Source organism: Lepisosteus platostomus, chromosome 5 (assembly GCF_059453375.1).
Source record: "Lepisosteus platostomus isolate fLepPlt1 chromosome 5, fLepPlt1.hap1, whole genome shotgun sequence".
NCBI lineage: Eukaryota > Metazoa > Chordata > Actinopteri > Semionotiformes > Lepisosteidae > Lepisosteus > Lepisosteus platostomus.
The window spans coordinates 2,666,352-2,685,390 of NC_142615.1; the positions used below are offsets into that span (position 1 = coordinate 2,666,352).

General features: G+C 54.8%; 1 protein-coding gene across 4 annotated transcripts; it reads left to right on the plus strand.

Annotated features, from left to right (window-relative positions):
- The first annotated feature begins 393 nt into the window (after nucleotides 1-393).
- On the plus strand, nucleotides 394-16,642 carry LOC148662464 (uncharacterized). 4 transcript variants are annotated; one of them, XR_015936319.1, is made up of 5 exons: nucleotides 394-938; nucleotides 4,083-7,335; nucleotides 14,315-14,516; nucleotides 15,310-16,013; nucleotides 16,044-16,642. XR_015936319.1 is itself a non-coding variant. In XM_088631152.1 (4 exons), the coding sequence occupies exons 2-4, from the start codon at nucleotides 4,102-4,104 to the stop codon at nucleotides 15,327-15,329; spliced, it is 3,456 nt and encodes a 1,151-aa protein (XP_088487278.1). In that variant the 5' UTR covers nucleotides 394-938; nucleotides 4,083-4,101; the 3' UTR covers nucleotides 15,330-16,642. The 4 variants fall into 4 exon arrangements, 1 of the variants encoding a protein (XP_088487278.1); XR_015936320.1 differs by having other exon boundaries at nucleotides 15,310-15,997; XR_015936321.1 differs by having other exon boundaries at nucleotides 15,310-15,859.
- The last annotated feature ends 2,397 nt before the right edge of the window (nucleotides 16,643-19,039 follow it).

Here is a 19,039-nt window from a genome sequence, read left to right on the forward strand (position 1 = left end):
GTGACTGTGTGAATCTCTGTGTGTGTCTTTGGTGTGTGTCTGTCTGTGTGCCATTGACTGTGTGCGTCAGTATGTGTGTGTCTGTGTGTCTGTGTGCCAGCGACTGTGTGTGTCAGTATGTGTGTATCTCTGTGACAGTGACTGTGTGCATCTCTGTGTGTGTCTTTGGTGTGTGTCTGTGTCTGTGTGCCAGTGACTGTGTGTGTCAGTGTCTGTGTGTGTTAGTGTGCGTGATAGTGTTACAGCTCCTATATATGTATATAGGTATAAATCTCCTATATATGTACAGTCTATACAATATATAGTTATAAAGCTCCTATACTCTAGAGATGAAGCTCCTGTATATTTTTGTACATATAAAGGCAATACAGTTCGACCCTGAGAGCGGTTTCAGAAACGCCACGAATCGTGGACCCGCCCGTCTCGTTTCAATTCTTTAAAAAAAAAAAAGACGGCGCTTCGTGGGAGGGAAACGCGCCGCCTGCAGACGACAGCGGGTCGCGGCGTCCCGGGAAGGCAGCCCGGCCGGGCGGGATCAGCGGGACCGGCAGGGATGGAAAGGAGAGAGAGAGAGAGAGGGAGGAAGGGAGAGAGAGAGTGAGAGTGTGTGTGAGTGTGTGTGTGTGTGTTTGGGGTGGAGTGACCGCCCGCCTCGCCTCGCCTGCTCCAGCGAGCCCAGCCGGACCGCTTCGGAACCGACCCCGCTGGACGTCTCCTTCTCTCTCACGACCCCCAGCCCACTCTCCCCTCTGGGTCGATAGATCTAAAAAGAGGAGAAACGAGCTGGAGAAGATCTGAGCGAGCAGGCGGGCAGGCGGGCAGGCAGGCAGCCGGAGACTCGGCGGCGGCACTGGTTTGGGGGCAGTGCTTCAGCTGGTTCGGATGAGACGCCGCCGGGTCGGGACTTCCCGGACCGGACAGCCGCTCTGAGACGTGAGGTGAGCGCCCTCAGCTGGGACCGTCCGGAGGGGGTGAGGGAGGGACGGGGCCCCGTGTTGTAGTTTTTAGTTTGGGGTTTTTAGTTCTAGTTCGGGTTTATTTTTCACCCACATTCCTGGTGCCGCGTACAGGAAGTGGGTGGGAAAAATCCAGTTGTTGGTTGTTTTGTTTTTTGTGTGTGTGTGTGTGTGCCGTTTCTATTCGTCTCCGTGACGTTATGACGGACCCGCCGGGGGGCGGGGGGTGCTGTTCTGGCCTCCTTGGGGAGGGGAGCCCCCCCAATACAAGGTTCGGTTTTCAGGGGGCATCAACCCCCACCGTCTCCGCTGACGAAACTCCGGGGGGTAAAATGAGCCCCTCGGTTAGTTAATTGATTAATTAATTGATCCCCCCCACCACCGCCCACGAGAGCGGGGTCTCCGCGGCTAGTGGTGCTGCTCGCGGGTGACCTGTCAGGAGAGTGACTGGCACAGACCCGGGACAGACCCGGGACTGGCCCGGTCCGGTCCGGGACAGGGCGGCCACCCGCCCGTATCTTCCGCTCACGCTGGGAGTGCATCAGCTCGACGGGACCGCCTGTCCTTCGCGGTACAGCTCACCGGCGAGTCCTGTCGCTGTCCTCAGCGGGGCGTTCAGAAGAGACAGAGTTTATAATAAAGCGCAGGGTCTCATACCAGAAACCAGCGTAATGAAGGATGTTATTGTCTGTCCAGAGGAATTGTGTCTCTCTGTGCAGTGTTCATGTCCTGGAGTGTCCAGTCAGTGTGTGTGTATGAACCCCTCTCTCTCTCAGTGCAGTGTTCATGTACTGGAGTGTCCAGTCAGTGTGTGTGTATGAACCCCTCTCTCTCTCAGTGCAGTGTTCATGTACTGGAGTGTCCAGTCAGTGTGTCTGTATGAACCCCTCTCTCTCTCAGTGCAGTGTTCATGTACTGGAGTGTCCAGTCAGTGTGTCTGTGTGAACCCCTCTCTCTCTCAGTGCAGTGTTCATGTACTGGAGTGTCCAGTCAGTGTGTGTGTATGAACCCCTCTCTCTCTCAGTGCAGTGTTCATGTACTGGAGTGTCCAGTCAGTGTGTCTGTGTGAACCCCTCTCTCTCTCAGTGCAGTGTTCATGTACTGGAGTGTCCAGTCAGTGTGTGTCTGTATGAACCCCTCTCTCTCTCAGTGCAGTGTTCATGTACTGGAGTGTCCAGTCAGTGTGTCTGTATGAACCCCTCTCTCTCTCAGTGCAGTGTTCATGTCCTGGAGTGTCCAGTCAGTGTGTCTGTATGAACCCCTCTCTCTCTCAGTGCAGTGTTCATGTACTGGAGTGTCCAGTCAGTGTGTCTGTATTAACCCCCCTCTCTCTCTCAGTGCAGTGTTCATGTCCTGGAGTGTCCAGTCAGTGTGTCTGTATGAACCCCTCTCTCTCTCAGTGCAGTGTTCATGTACTGGAGTGTCCAGTCAGTGTGTCTGTGTGAACCCCTCTCTCTCTCAGTGCAGTGTTCATGTCCTGGAGTGTCCAGTCAGTGTGTCTGTATGAACCCCTCTCTCTCTCAGTGCAGTGTTCATGTACTGGAGTGTCCAGTCAGTGTGTCTGTATTAACCCCCCTCTCTCTCTCAGTGCAGTGTTCATGTCCTGGAGTGTCCAGTCAGTGTGTCTGTATGAACCCCTCTCTCTTTCAGGGCAGTGTTCTCGGGGGTCAGTCAGTGTGAACCCCTCTCTCTCTCAGGGCAGTGATCTCGGGGGTCAGTCAGTGTGAACCCCTCTCTCTCTCTCTCAGGGCAGTGTTCTCGGGGGTCAGTCAGTGTGAACCCCTCTCTCTCTCTCAGGGCAGTGATCTCGGGGGTCAGTCAGTGTGAACCCCTCTCTCTCTCTCAGGGCAGTGTTCATGTCCTGGAGTGTCCAGTCAGTGTGTCTGTATGAACCCCTCTCTCTCTCAGTGCAGTGTTCATGTACTGGAGTGTCCAGTCAGTGTGTCTGTATTAACCCCCCTCTCTCTCTCAGTGCAGTGTTCATGTCCTGGAGTGTCCAGTCAGTGTGTCTGTATGAACCCCTCTCTCTCTCAGTGCAGTGTTCATGTCCTGGAGTGTCCAGTCAGTGTGTGTGTATGAACCCCTCTCTCTCTCAGTGCAGTGTTCATGTACTGGAGTGTCCAGTCAGTGTGTGTGTATGAACCCCTCTCTCTCTCAGTGCAGTGTTCATGTCCTGGAGTGTCCAGTCAGTGTGTGTGTATGAACCCCTCTCTCTCTCAGTGCAGTGTTCATGTACTGGAGTGTCCAGTCAGTGTGTCTGTGTGAACCCCTCTCTCTCTCTCAGTGCAGTGTTCATGTCCTGGAGTGTCCAGTCAGTGTGTCTGTATGAACCCCTCTCTCTCTCAGTGCAGTGTTCATGTACTGGAGTGTCCAGTCAGTGTGTCTGTATTAACCCCCCTCTCTCTCTCAGTGCAGTGTTCATGTCCTGGAGTGTCCAGTCAGTGTGTCTGTATGAACCCCTCTCTCTCTCAGTGCAGTGTTCATGTACTGGAGTGTCCAGTCAGTGTGTCTGTGTGAACCCCTCTCTCTCTCAGTGCAGTGTTCATGTCCTGGAGTGTCCAGTCAGTGTGTCTGTATGAACCCCTCTCTCTCTCAGTGCAGTGTTCATGTACTGGAGTGTCCAGTCAGTGTGTCTGTATTAACCCCCCTCTCTCTCTCAGTGCAGTGTTCATGTCCTGGAGTGTCCAGTCAGTGTGTCTGTATGAACCCCTCTCTCTTTCAGGGCAGTGTTCTCGGGGGTCAGTCAGTGTGAACCCCTCTCTCTCTCAGGGCAGTGATCTCGGGGGTCAGTCAGTGTGAACCCCTCTCTCTCTCTCTCAGGGCAGTGTTCTCGGGGGTCAGTCAGTGTGAACCCCTCTCTCTCTCTCAGGGCAGTGATCTCGGGGGTCAGTCAGTGTGAACCCCTCTCTCTCTCTCAGGGCAGTGATCTCGGGGGTCAGTCAGTGTGAACCCCTCTCTCTCTCTCAGGGCAGTGTTTTGGGGGGTCAGTCAGTGTGAACCCCTCTCTCTCTCTCTCTCAGGGCAGTGTTTTGGGGGGTCAGTCAGTGTGAACCCCTCTCTCTCTCTCTCTCAGGGCAGTGTTCTCGGGGGTCAGTCAGTGTGAACCCCTCTCTCTCTCTCTCTCAGGGCAGTGTTCTCGGGGGTCATGTCGGCTCCTGTCCCGGAGTGGAAGCTGCAGCTGCTGGAGAGGCGCCGCAGGGAGGAGGAGGAGCGCGCGCGGCGTCAGCGGGAGGAAGGCCAGCGCCTGGCCAGCATGCCGGCCTGGAAGCTGGGCCTGCTGGAGCGCCGGCGGGCCCGGCGGGCCGAGCCGGACCCCGGACCCGAGCAGAACCCCTCCCCGCGCCCGGAGAGGAGGGGAGACGCCGGGCAGGCGGAGCGCGGGGGGCCGGGGGGGCCGGGGGGGGGGTGGGGTCTGCTGCGTCTGGGCCGGGTCGTGGCGGAGATCCGCGCCTCCGAGGTGCTGATCATCCAGCGGGGCCCCCCCCGGCCCACCAGCGCCCCCCCTGGCCAACAGACACCCTGCAGGCCTGGGGGGGAGAGGGAGAGAGAGACAGGGAGAGGGACAGGGAGAGGGACAGGCTGGGAGAGGGAGACAGGGAGAGGGACAGGCTGGGAGACAGGCTGGGAGAGGGAGAGAGGGACAGGGAGAGAGACAGGCTGGGAGACAGGGAGAGAGAGGGAGACAGGCAGGGAGAGGGAGACAGGCAGGGAGACAGGGAGAGGGACAGGCTGGGAGAGGGAGAGAGGGACAGGGAGAGAGACAGGCTGGGAGACAGGGAGAGAGAGGGAGACAGGCAGGGAGAGGGAGAGAGGGACAGGCAGAGAGACAGGCTGGGAGAGGGAGAGAGGGACAGGCAGAGAGACAGGCTGGGAGACAGGGAGAGAGAGGGAGACAGGCAGGGAGAGGGAGACAGGCAGGGAGACAGGGAGAGGGACAGGCTGGGAGAGGGACAGAGGGACAGGGAGAGAGACAGGCTGGGAGAGGGAGAGAGGGACAGGGAGAGAGAGGGAGACAGGCAGGGAGACAGGCTGGGAGAGGGAGACAGGCAGGGAGACAGGCTGGGAGAGGGAGACGGGCAGGGAGAGAGTGATCGGGAGGGAGAGAGAGATTGGGAGGGAGACAGGCAGGGAGAGGGAGACAGGGAGAGAGACAGGCAGGGAGAGGGAGAGGGAGACAGGCAGAGAGACAGGGAGAGAGAGGGAGACGGGCAGGGAGAGAGAGGTCGGGAGGGAGAGAGAGATTGAGAGGGAGACAGGCAGGGAGAGAGAGAGGGAGACAGGCAGGGAGAGGGAGACAGGCAGGGAGACAGGGGGAGAGAGGGAGACAGGCAGGGAGATGGGGAGAGAGAGGGAGACAGGGAGAGGTCAGGACCCAGGGGCAGAGGGGGGTAGTGAAGGGGGAGGAGGGAGGGTGAGCCAGATGCTCAGCAAATTTGGGGGTCACCCCTCCCCGTCCCCGGCTCCCCCTCGTGCCCCCCAGTGCTCGAGGACGCCGCCGGCGCCGCGCTCCCGGAGCAGGGACGACATGGCCGACCCCCAGGGGGCGCCCCGGCCTGGGCGCTGGAGGGAGGGGCGCGAGGGGGGCGACACCGGGCCCCCGTCCCGGGGCGTCCCGAAACGGTCGCTCAGCTTCCCCAGCGGCGCCGAGGGCGAGGGGGGGGTTTTGGGGGCGCCCCTCAGGGACGCGGGGACCCCCGCTGCCGGCGCCCAGGGGGAGGGGGGCGGAGGGGAGCAGGACGGGGATGCTGGGATAGCCTCGCAGAGCCGGCAGCGGCAGGGGGCGGGGGGGCACGGGGGGGGCGCCGGCGGGGCTCCCCGAAACGTGGAGGGCGGGGGCCCGGCCCGGAGCGGGCCCGGGGGGGATCCCAGCGGGGGGCCACCCCTCGGGGGGACGCCCCACTCCGGACAGAGGGAGCTGGGGCCGAGGGGGGGACTCCCGCCCACACGCGCCGGTCTGTGCCCGGGCCCCGGGGGAGACGGGGAGCCCCGCGAGGGCGGGGGAGGAAGGGGGCCCTCCTGTGCCCCCCCGGTGCCTCAGGACGGGGGTACGGGGAGCGAGCGGGGCCCCCCCCCTGCCGGAGGGAGGAAGGGGCCCGCGTCTGGCCACGCGCCGCGGGGAGGAGAAGCCCGAGAGAGGAAGCCGGCGGGCGAGGGAGAGGGAGAGGGAGAGGGAGAGGGAGAGGAAGAGGAAGAGGAAGAGGGGGCGGCGCCTCCGCGGCCTGCCGCCCGCGTCAGCGCGGAGCCGGGGGGAGGGGCGGGCGGGCCTTCCTGCCCCGGCCGGCCGCCCGCTTCCTGTCAAACCGTCTCCAGCGCAGCAGCAGCACCAGCAGCACCAGCAGCACCAGCGGCACCGGCGGGTCCTGCCTCTGTCGCCGAGGATCGCCGGGGCAGCGGACCGGCGCCCTCCTCCTCCTCCTCCTCCTCCTCCTCCTCCTCCTGCTCCTGCTCCGCCGCCGCCCTCCTCCGCGGGGGTCCAGACGACGAGGAAGAAGACGAAGGCGAAGGGGCAGCGGGGCTCGACGCTCCCTACTCGCCTCCGACCTCCCCCCCCCCCTCCCCGCCCCCCGGCCCCCCCGCGGCCATGAGCCGCCTCTACAGCCTCCAGCCGGCGGGGCCCCGGCCCCGAGAGGGGACCCCGGGCCCCGAGAAGCCGCCGTCCGGCCTGACGCCCCGGGCGACGGCCCCCGCCGAGCCCCCTTCCTCCTCCTGCTCCTGGAAACCGGGGACCCCGCTCACTGAGGACTGCACCCCGAAAAACCCGGCCTGGCCCCGTCTCACACCAGCGCCGGCCTCCTCTTCCTCCTCTTCCTCCTGGAAACCGGGCACCCCACTCACTGAGGACTGCACCCCAAAAAACCAGGCCTGGCCCCGTCTCACACCAGCGCCGGCCTCCTCCTCCTCCTCCTCTTCCTCCTGGAAACCGGGCACCCCACTCACTGAGGACTGCACCCCAAAAAACCAGGCCTGGCCCCGTCTCACACCAGCGCCGGCCTCCTCCTCCTCCTCTTCCTCCTGGAAACCGGGCACCCCGCTCACTGAGGACTGCACCCCGAAAAACCAGGCCTGGCCCCGTCTCACACCAGCGCCGGCCTCCTCCTCTTCCTCATCGGCCCCCCCCGCCCTGGTGGCTCTCCGCAGTCTGGGGGCGGCCCAGTCCCGCAGGGGCAACACCATCACCATCAACCCCAGGAAGGCCGTGACCCCTCCGACGACCCCTGTCCAGGACCCTGCGCCCCCCGCGGGGGTCCCCAACGGTCTGCTCCCGGAGGGCACCCAGGCGAAGAAGAGGTACCCCACGGCGGAGGAGATCACGGTGATCGGGGGGTACGTGTCGCTGCCCAGGTCCTGCCTGGGGAAGCCGAAGACCGGAGACAGGAAGGTGAGTCCCGTCCGTGCCGGGCGCCGTGGTGCTGAGATCGCCTGAGACGAGCTCGGTGTCTGGAGTGTCCAGTCAGTGTGTGTGTATGAACCCCTCTCTCTCTCAGTGCAGTGTTCATGTACTGGAGTGTCCAGTCAGTGTGTCTGTATGAACCCCTCTCTCTCTCAGTGCAGTGTTCATGTCCTGGAGTGTCCAGGCAGTTAGAGTGACTCTCTCCTGGAGCTCAGGCTGCTGTCTCTTAATCCAGCCTGTCAGTGACCACCCGGTCAGTGCGTGTGGACAGGTGGTCTAATGGGATTAACCCGGACTGTGATCACAGGCCTCTGGTTGGGCTGTTAATGAGGAGTGACAGCAGTGCTGGCTGCCAGGCTCAGTGAGCTCAGGAGGCCTGCTGGCAGGTCAGATACTGCTTTACCAAACCATGGGAGCGCTTCCTGTTCTGCTTGTCTGACAAAGCACAGTCCAGTGCAGTCCAGCCCAGGGGGATCAGGGTAAAAACACAGTACAGCCCAGTAAAGACAAGTGGTATCTGTGTAAGTACACAGTCCAGTGCAGTCAAGCCCAGGGAGATCAGGGTAACAACACAGTACAGCCCAGTAAAGACAAGTAGTATCTGTGTAAATACACAGTCCAGTGCACTCCAGCCCAGGGGGATCAGGGTAAAAACACAGTACAGCGCAGTACAGACCAGTCAGACTGTGGTAAAAACTCAGTCCAGTGCAGTCAAGCCCAGTGAGATCAGGGTAAAAACACAGTGAGAGCAGGGTAAAAACGCATGCTTTCCCTTGTCTTGGCCCTGAGTGATCACGGAGTGGTTTTCCCAGATGCTTACTTACTGCTTCATCGTGAGGAGAGCAAATCACGCCGTCTGTGGTCAGACTGGGGTTTTATTTTAGAAAACCCAGACACCGTGTCTCTCAGGCAGAGCGAGCAGATCAAGGCCACACAGTCCTGCGCAGGCCTGGAGTCTCTGTGTGTGAGTGTGTGAGTGTGAGTGTGTGAGTGTGTGAGTGTGTGAGTGTGCATGTGAGTGTGTGTCTGAGTCTCTGTGAGTGTGAGTGTGAGTGTGTGTCTGAGTCTCTGTGAGTGTGTGTGTGCGTGCGTGTGTGTCTGAGTCTCTGTGAGTGTGCATGTGCACGCGTGTGTGTCTGAGTCTCTGTGAGTGTGCGTGTGCGTGCGTGTGTGTCTGAGTCTTTGTGAGTGTGAGTGTGCACACGTGTGTGTCTGAGTCTCTGTGAGTGTGCGTGTGAGTGTGTGTCTGAGTCTCTGTGAGTGTGCGTGTGAGTGTGTGTCTGAGTCTCTGTGGGTGTGCGTGTGAGTGTGTGTCTGAGTCTCTGTGAGTGTGCGTGTGAGTGTGTGTCTGAGTCTCTGTGGGTGTGCGTGTGAGTGTGTGTCTGAGTCTCTGTGAGTGTGCGTGTGAGTGTGTGTCTGAGTCTCTGTGAGTGTGCGTGTGAGTGTGTGTCTGAGTCTCTGTGAGTGTGCGTGTGTCTGAGTCTCTGTGAGTGTGCGTGTGAGTGTGTGTCTGAGTCTCTGTGAGTGTGCGTGTGAGTGTGTGTCTGAGTCTCCGTGAGTGTGTGTGTGAGTGTGTGTCTGAGTCTCTGTGAGTGTGCGTGTGAGTGTGTGTCTGAGTCTCTGTGAGTGTGCGTGTGAGTGTGTGTCTGAGTCTCTGTGAGTGTGCGTGTGAGTGTGTGTCTGAGTCTCTGTGCGTGTGCGTGTGAGTGTGTGTCTGAGTCTCTGTGAGTGTGCGTGTGCGTGTGTCTGAGTCTCTGTGAGTGTGCGTGTGAGTGTGTGTCTGAGTCTCTGTGAGTGTGCGTGTGAGTGTGTGTCTGAGTCTCTGTGGGTGTGCGTGTGCGTGCGGGTGGCAGGCTGTGCAGACTCGGGGGCAGGACGCTGTGTCAGGAGCAGCAGAGGAGGCAAGCGACTCTCTTGCTCGCTCTGACAGGACCGACTTCCTCTTCGCAAACCCGCTCTTCCGCCACTCGAAGTCTCTTCCTGTTTTTCTCACTTTTGCAGAAGCAAATTCAATTAGCTGTTGCTCATGGAGATTCGATGGCAGAGAAACTGAGGGACGTGTATTTGATCATATCGATGGCTGCGGTTCAGTGCTTTCCTCTTTTCAGGGCTGACTTTACTGTAGACCTCATACTGGGCTGATATATTAACATCATTAACCCTGACTTTACTGTAGACGTCAGACTAGACTGTGTATTAACACATTAACCCTGACTTGACTGTAGACCTCATACTGGGCTGATATATTAATATCATTAACCCTGACTTTACTGTAGACGTCAGACTAGACTGTGTATTAACACATTAACCCTGACTTTACTGTAGACCTCATACTAGACTGTGTATTAACACATTAACCCTGACTTTACTGTAGACCTCATACTGGGCTGTGTATTAACATCATTAACCCTGACTTTACTGTAGACCTCATACTAGACTGTGTATTAACATCATTAACCCTGACTTTACTGTAGACCTCATACTGGGCTGTGTATTAACATCATTAACCCTGACTTTACTGTAGACCTCATACTAGACTGTGTATTAACATCATTAACCCTGACTTTACTGTAGACCTCATACTGGGCTGATATATTAACATCATTAACCCTGACTTTACTGTAGACCTCATACTAGACTGTGTATTAACATCATTAACCCTGACTTTACTGTAGACGGCTAACTGGGCTGATATATTAACATCATTAACCCTGACTTTACTGTAGACCTCATACTGGGCTGTGTATTAACACATTAACCCTGACTTTACTGTAGGCCCCAGACTAGACTGTGTATTAACACATTAACCCTGACTTTACTGTAGACCTCATACTGGGCTGTGTATTAACATCATTAACCCTGACTTTACTGTAGACCTCATACTGGGCTGATATATTAACATCATTAACCCTGACTTTACTGCAGACTCCAGACTGGGCTGTGTATTAACATCATTAACCCTGACTTTACTGTAGACTGCTAACTGGGCTGATATATTAACATCATTAACCCTGACTTTACTGTAGACCTCATACTGGGCTGTGTATTAACACATTAACCCTGACTTTACTGTAGGCCCCAGACTAGACTGTGTATTAACACATTAACCCTGACTTTACTGTAGACCTCATACTGGGCTGTGTATTAACATCATTAACCATGACTTTACTGTAGACGTCAGACTAGACTGTGTATTAACACATTAACCCTGACTTTACTGTAGACCTCATACTGGACTGTGTATTAACACATTAACCCTGACTTTACTGTAGACGGCTAACTGAGCTGATATATTAACATCATTAACCCTGACTTTACTGTAGACGTCATACTAGACTGTGTATTAACACATTAACCCTGACTTTACTGTAGACCTCATACTGGGCTGATATATTAACATCATTAACGCTGACTTTACTGTAGACGTCAGACTAGACTGTGTATTAACACATTAACCCTGACTTTACTGTAGACGTCAGACTAGACTGTGTATTAACACATTAACCCTGACTGTACTGTAGACCTCATACTAGACTGTGTATTAACACATTAACCCTGACTTTACTGTAGACCTCATACTGGGCTGATATATTAACATCATTAACCCTGACTTTACTGTAGACGTCAGACTAGACTGTGTATTAACACATTAACCCTGACTTTACTGTAGACCTCATACTGGGCTGTGTATTAACATCATTAACGCTGACTTTACTGTAGACGTCAGACTAGACTGTGTATTAACACATTAACCCTGACTTTACTGTAGACCTCATACTGGGCTGTGTATTAACATCATTAACCCTGACTTTACTGTAGACGTCAGACTAGACTGTGTATTAACACATTAACCCTGACTTTACTGTAGACGGCTAACTGTGCTGATATATTAACATCATTAACCCTGACTTTACTGTAGACCTCATACTGGGCTGTGTATTAACATCATTAACCCTGACTTTACTGTAGACTTCAGACTAGACTGTGTATTAACACATTAACCCTGACTTTACTGTAGACCTCAGACTGGGCAGTGTATTCATATCATTAACGCTGACTTTACTGTAGACGTCAGACTAGACTGTGTATTAACACATTAACCCTGACTTTACTGTAGACCTCATACTGGGCTGATATATTAACATCATTAACCCTGACTTTACTGTAGACGTCAGACTAGACTGTGTATTAACACATTAACCCTGACTTTACTGTAGACGGCTAACTGGGCTGATATATTAACATCATTAACCCTGACTTTACTGTAGACCTCATACTGGGCTGTGTATTAACATCATTAACCCTGACTTTACTGTAGACTTCAGACTAGACTGTGTATTAACACATTAACCCTGACTTTACTGTAGACCTCAGACTGGGCAGTGTATTCATATCATTAACCCTGACTTTACTGTAGACTGCTAACTGGGCTGATGTATTAATACCATTAGCCCTGACTTTACTGTAGACTCTTCAGTGGGCTGGTGTATTAATATCATTAGCATTGACTTTACTATAGACCCCAGACTACAGCAAATTCAGCTGTATTGACATCATTAACACTGACTGTAGACCCCAGACTGGGCTGGTGCATTAGTATCATTTACACTGACTTTACTGTACAGCCCAGACTGGGTCAGTGTCTTAACTTCGTTATCCTCGACGTTATTGTAGATGGCAGACTGGGCTGTGTATTAACATCATCAACAGTGACCCCAGACTAAGTTGGTGTATTAAAATCATTAACACCGACTTTACCGTAGATAATACAGATTAGTATTAATGTCAATTAGACTGACTTTACTGTAGCCCCTATTTAGGGTAAAAGTATCAGTATGATGAGCACCGATTCTACCGAAGATACAACGCTGGGCTGCTGTATTAACCAAGTGAATATTTACTTTATCTAATATGTTTACTCGACAGGGTGAAGTGAAAATAAAACCACACAGCGATACTTCTGCAGATTTCTCAAGGCGATGATTGTGAAGGGTGTTTTTTCAGAAGAGGCAGGCAGTTGAGACAGAGGGCGCACAGATAGCTGTGAGCATGTTAGGCCCAGTGCTCTCTCTCTGCCTCTCTTTTTTAAGCCTTTGGAAGTGTCGGCAGCACTGCCTGTGCAGCACGAGAGCACAGAGTCTACAAAAGAAACGCTGGCTCTTGAGTCGCACTTCCTGTGTCACAGCCACCCACTTCCTCTTCAGAGTGTGGCGATAACAGAGCGTGTGAGAGAAGAAAGACAGTGCAATACATGAACACTGCACTGAGAGAGAGAGGGGTTCACACACACACACTGACTGGACACTCCAGTACATGAACACTGCACTGAGAGAGAGAGGGGTTCACACACACACACTGACTGGACACTCCAGTACATGAACACTGCACTGAGAGAGAGAGGGGTTCATACAGACACACTGACTGGACACTCCAGTACATGAACACTGCACTGAGAGAGAGAGGGGTTCATACAGACACACTGACTGGACACTCCAGTACATGAACACTGCACTGAGAGAGAGAGGGGTTCATACAGACACACTGACTGGACACTCCAGTACATGAACACTGCACTGAGAGAGAGAGGGGTTCATACACACTCACTGACTGGACACTCCAGTACATGAACACTGCACTGAGAGAGAGGGGTTCACACACACACACTGACTGGACACTCCAGTACATGAACACTGCACTGAGAGAGAGAGGGGTTCATACACACACACTGACTGGACACTCCAGTACATGAACACTGCACTGAGAGAGAGAGGGGTTCACACACACACACTGACTGGACACTCCAGTACATGAACACTGCACTGAGAGAGAGAGGGGTTCACACAGACACCCTGACTGGACAGTCCGACCCCCCAGCTCCAGGTGGGACAGGGGGTCAACTGCGGTGAGCGCAGGGAGAGCCGGAGTTAATCGGCTGTGCTGACCGGATTAACTGGGGTGAATTCGCAGCAGGAGGGCGCTGGGGTCTGGAGAGAGAGAGGAGATTAAGAGCAGGGCTCTGAGAGAGAGGGCAGGGAGGGGAGGGTGCTGGCTGGGAGAGAGACTGGGACAGGCTACATGTGAGAGGGGGAGAGAGACAGGTGAAATGTTAAAAGGTTAGAGAGTGAGCCAGGTTAAATGTCAGAGGAAAAGGGAGACAGGTTAAAGGTTAAATGGTTATAGAGTGAGACAGGTTAAATGTCAGAGGAAAAGAGAGACAGGATAAAGGTTAAATGGTTATAGAGTGAGACAGGTTAAATGTCAGAGGAAAAGAGAGACAGGATAAAGGTTAAATGGTTAGAGAGAGACAGGTTAAAAGTTAAAAGGTTAGAGAGTGAGACAGGTTAAATGTCAGAGGAAAAGAGAGACAGGTTAAAGGTTAAATGGTTAGAGAGTGAGACAGGTTAAATGACAGAGGAAAAGAGAGACAGGATAAAGGTTAAATGGTTAGAGAGAGACAGGTTAAAAGTTAAAAGGTTAGAGAGTGAGACAGGTTAAATGTCAGAGGAAAAGAGAGACAGGTTAAAGGTTAAATGGTTAGAGAGAGACAGGTTAAAAGTTAAAAGGTTAGAGAGTGAGACAGGTTAAATGACAGAGGAAAAGAGAGACAGGATAAAGGTTAAATGGTTAGAGAGAGACAGGTTAAATGTTAAAAGGTTAGAGAGTGAGACAGGTTAAATGTCAGAGGAAAGAGAGACAGGTTAAATGTTAAAAGGTTAGAGAGTGAGACAGGTTAAATGACAGAGGAAAAGAGAGACAGGTTAAAAGGTTAGAGAGTGAGACAGGTTAAATGTCAGAGGAAAAGAGAGACAGGATAAAGGTTAAATGGTTAGAGAGAGACAGGTTAAATGTTAAAAGGTTAGAGAGTGAGACAGGTTAAATGTCAGAGGAAAGAGAGACAGGTTAAATGTTAAAAGGTTAGAGAGTGAGACAGGTTAACTGTCAGACCCTGTCCCTCTCGGCCCGGCAGGCGGCGGTGTGCTTCGACGAGGCGCGGCTGGAGACGACGTTCGAGTACCCCCCCGAGAGCTCCGAGGGGACGAGCCGGGACGAGCCCCCCGCTGCCCCCGCCCCCAGGGACGAGGAGGAGGAGGAGGAGGAGGACGTCGGCGGGGCCTTCCTCTGCAGGGGGGGCGCCCCGGGCGCTGGCAGGGGCCGGCTGCTCCGAGTGGGTGAGTCTCGCGGGAACCAGCCCGCCTGAGGGGTTGGACTGAGGGACTGGACTGGGCGGCACCGGGCGGTGCTGTCTGGGTGGAGTCTGCGTGTTCTCCCCAGGTCGGTGTGGGTTAGAAACAGGCTGGTGGGTTAATGGGCTACTGGTGTGAGTGTGTGTTTGTGTCCTGTGATGGACTGGTGTCCTGTCCAGGGTGTGTGAGTGTGTGTGTGTGTGTCCTGTGATGGACTGGTGTCCTGTCCAGGGTGTGTGAGTGTGTGTGTGTGTGTCCTGTGATGGACTGGTGTCCTGTCCAGGGTGTGTGAGTGTGTGTTTGTGTGTCCTGTGATGGACTGGTGTCCTGTCCAGGGTGTGTGAGTGTGTGTGTGTGTCTGTGATGGACTGGTGTCCTGTCCAGGGTGTGTGAGTGTGTGTGTGTCCTGTGATGGACTGGTGTCCTGTCCAGGGTGTGTGAGTGTGTGTGTGTGTCCTGTGATGGACTGGTGTCCTGTCCAGGGTGTGTGAGTGTGTGTGTGTGTGTCCTGTGATGGACTGGTGTCCTGTCCAGGGTGTGTGTGTGTGTCCTGTGATGGACTGGTGTCCTGTCCAGGGTGTGTGAGTGTGTGTGTGTGTCCTGTGATGGACTGGTGTCCTGTCCAGGGTGTGTGTGTGTGTGTGTGTGTGTGTCCTGTGATGGACTGGTGTCCTGTCCAGGGTGTGTGTGTGTGTGTGTGTGTGTGTGTGTGTGTGTGTGTGTGGTATGATCTGGCCCCAGCTGGTCAGTATTAACCCCTCCCCCCCCTCTCCCCCAGACGAGTCCTGCAGGCGATAGCCCCAGCAGAAGGACAACGCCAGAACCTCTCTCAGACCCGTTCCAGATCGCTTCTGTGGGACAGTCGGTTTCCCGGACTCCTCTTTCCTTCGACCACAAGCCTAGGACCCGACCCGATCCGTCCAGGGTTAAAAAAGACACCGTCTTCTTCCTTCTGTCCTGGACAGCTCTGGTCCAGTTAGTACTGGGTCTGTGTCTCTGGTCCTGGACAGTTCTGGTCCAGTTAGTCCAGAGGTCGGTGTCCCTGGTCCTGGAGAGTTCTGGTCCAGTTAGTACTGGGGTCTGAGTCCCTGGTCCAGTTAGTACTGGAGTCTGAGTCCCTGGTTCTGGACAGCTCTAGTCCAGTTAGTACTGGGGTCTGAGTCCCTGGTCCAGTTAGTACTGGGATCTGAGTCCCTGGTGCTGGAGAGCTCTAGTAAAGTTAGTACTGGAGTCAGAGTCCCTGGTTCTGGACAGCTCTAGTCCAGTTAGTACTGGGATCTGAGTCCCTGGTTCTGCAGAACTCTGGTCCAGTTAGTACTGGGGTCTGAGTCCCTGGTTCTGGAGAGCTCTAGTCCAGTTAGTACTGGGGTTTGAGTCCCTGGTTCTGCAGAACTCTGGTCCAGTTAGTACTGGAGTCTGAGTCCCTGGTTCTGGACAGCTCTAGTCCAGTTAGTACTGGGGTCTGAGTCCCTGGTCCAGTTAGTACTGGGATCTGAGTCCCTGGTGCTGGAGAGCTCTAGTAAAGTTAGTACTGGGGTCTGAGTCCCTGGTTCTGCAGAGCTCTGGTCCAGTAAGTCTCTCGGGTCATGTGCAGTTAGAGTTGGGGCTCACCTGTAATTTCATTTCCAGGTGACTCAGGGCAGGTGTCAGGGGACCCGGCAGTCCAGTACTCGGATTATTAGTCCTAAATTATTATATTTTTAGAAATTGGTCATTTTAAGTCTGCTGAGTTGGGGTACCCCAGGACTGGGGCTGGAGACCCCAGATTTAGAATATTTAAGGGCGAATAACTTTTCCGAGCGCTGTTTTTTTTTTTTACAGGTTTTTAACAGCCTGGCGGGTCGGTATTAATAGATTGTTTGACAATGTTGGGGGTCGTTATGAGATTAAAAACCCTCTTAAAAGAATGTATATTTACAGATTGACGCGGTGCAGTGCTACCTGCCCATGCTTGAACTCGGAGAGCGCTTTAATAAAAAAAAAAACACACCTGTGGTTTGTTAGCTTTGAATAATTTATTTTTTAAATACGGTGTGGGTATTTTATTCCGAATGTACCTCCCCCCCATCCTGTGTACTGCTATATAAATCAATAAAGACGATATGTATCGACTCGTGACTTATTTTTCTGTTGTTGTTGTTGTCGTCGTTGTGAAGCGTATCTGAGACTTGGCACAAAATGTTAAACCACTCGAGTTAAGCTGACGAAGAGTTTATTAAGGCCAGTGACGGGAGGGAGGAAAAACCCGGAGATGACTGGGGTCCCGGGCGGATCGGAGCTGGGCGGAGGTGCTGTGTTATGGTGTTCGGTGGGCTGCTCTCTCCTGCCGCCTGCTGGACAAGAGTCGGCACTGCAGCTTCCCGTACTGTACGGGGTCCCACTGCAGCGTCGATTAATATTAATAATAATAATAATAACAACAACATCACTTTATTAACCCTTTACAATTTCTTGCATTATGAATTTGGCTTTTCACAGACCCCAGCTTGCTGTCCATGAGACATCTCACCCTGCAACTCACAACTGGCAGCCCACTGAAGCCCAGCAGGTGTGAGCTTGGTCAGTACCTGGATGGGAGACTCCTGGGAAAAACTAAGGTTCCTGCTGGAGGAGGTGTTAGTGGGGCCAGCAGGGGGCGCTCACCCTGCGGTCTGTGTGGGTCCTGATGCCCCAGTATAGTGACGGGGGTGCTCACCCTGCGGTCTGTGTGGGTCCTAATGCCCCAGTATAGTGACGGGGACACTAGACTGTAAACAGGCGCCGTCCTTCAGATGAGACGTAAAACCGAGGTCCTGACTCTCTGTGGTCATTAACAATCCCAGGGCGTCTCTCGAAAAGAGTAGGGGTGTAACCCCGGCGTCCTGGCCAAATGTCCCATTGACCCTTATCAATCATGGCCTCCTAATAACCCCCATCTATGAACTGGCTCCATCCCTCTGCTCTCCTCCCCACTGAGAGCTGGTGTGTGGTGAGCGTTCTGGCGCACTATGGCTGCCGTCGCATCATCCAGGTGGGGGCTGCACACTGGTGGGGGTGGAGGGGAGACCCCATTACCTGTAAACTGCTTTGAGTGGAGCGCTATATAAGTATAAGCAATGATTAATTATTATTATTATGAGACACACAGATAGGGAGAATAATTAAAATAAATAATAACGATAATACCCGAAGAAAGCTCAGCGACTGAAACAGTTTTGTTCATTTTCATTTAGATTTTGTTTTTCGCCCCCCCAGCTCGCTCCGAGAACAATCCAGCGCCTCAGAAAAGCTCTTTTTTTTTTCCATCCCAAAAGCACTTGAGGCGTGGGAGGGAACCCCACTGCACGGCAGATCGGCGTGGGAGGGGTGAAATCGCGCCCCCACCCCCACTCGCCCACTCGCCCACTCGCCCACTCGCCCAGCCCTGTGGTTGAAGCCGAGACCCTGGCTTCTCTCCAGACACAGCTGGGTGAGCTCCTCCAGTCAGGACAGGAGGCTCTTCTGTACACAGAGGGGGGTGGGGGTGGGGAACAGGCTGCCCAGCCCTGTGGTTGAAGCCGATACCCTGGCTCCTCTCCAGACACAGCTGGGTGAGCTCCTCCAGTCAGGACAGGAGGCTCTTCTGTACACAGAGGGGGGTGGGGGTGGGGAACAGGCTGCCCAGCCCTGTGGTTGAAGCCGATACCCTGGCTCCTCTCCAGACACAGCTGGGTGAGCTCCTCCAGTCAGGACAGGAGGCTCTTCTGTACACAGAGGGGGGTGGGGGTGGGGAACAGGCTGCCCAGCCCTGTGGTTGAAGCCGATACCCTGGCTTCTCTCCAGACACAGCTGGGTGAGCTCCTCCAGTCAGGACAGGAGGCTCGTCTGTACACAGAGGGGGGCGGGGGTGGGGCAGGGGTGGGGAACAGGCTGCCCAGCCCTGTGGTTGAAGCTGATACCCTGGCTTCTCTCCAGACACAGCTGGGTGAGCTCCTCCAGTCAGGAAAGGAGGCTCTTCTGTACACAGAGGGTGGCGGGGGTGGGGAACAGGCTGCCCAGCCCTGCGGTTGAAGCCGATACCCCGGCTTCTCTCCAGACACAGCTGGGTGAGCTCCTCCAGTCAGGACAGGGGGCTCTTCTGTACACAGAGGGGGGTGGGGGTGTGGAACAAGCTGCCCAGCCCTGTGGTTGAAGCCGATACCCTGGCTCCTCTCCAGACACAGCTGGGTGAGCTCCTCCAGTCAGGACAGGAGGCTCTTCTGTACACAGAGGGTGGCGGGGGTGGGGAACAGGCTGCCCAGCCCTGTGGTTGAAGCCGATACCCCGGCTTCTCTCCAGACACAGCTGGGTGAGCTCCTCCAGTCAGGACAGGAGGCTCTTCTGTACACAGAGGGGGGCGGGGGTGGGGAACAGGCTGCCCAGCCCTGTGGTTGAAGCCGATACCCTGGCTTCTCTCCAGACACAGCTGGGTGAGCTCCTCCAGTCAGGACAGGAGGCTCTTCTGTACACAGAGGGGGGTGGGGGTGGGGAACAGGCTGCCCAGCCCTGTG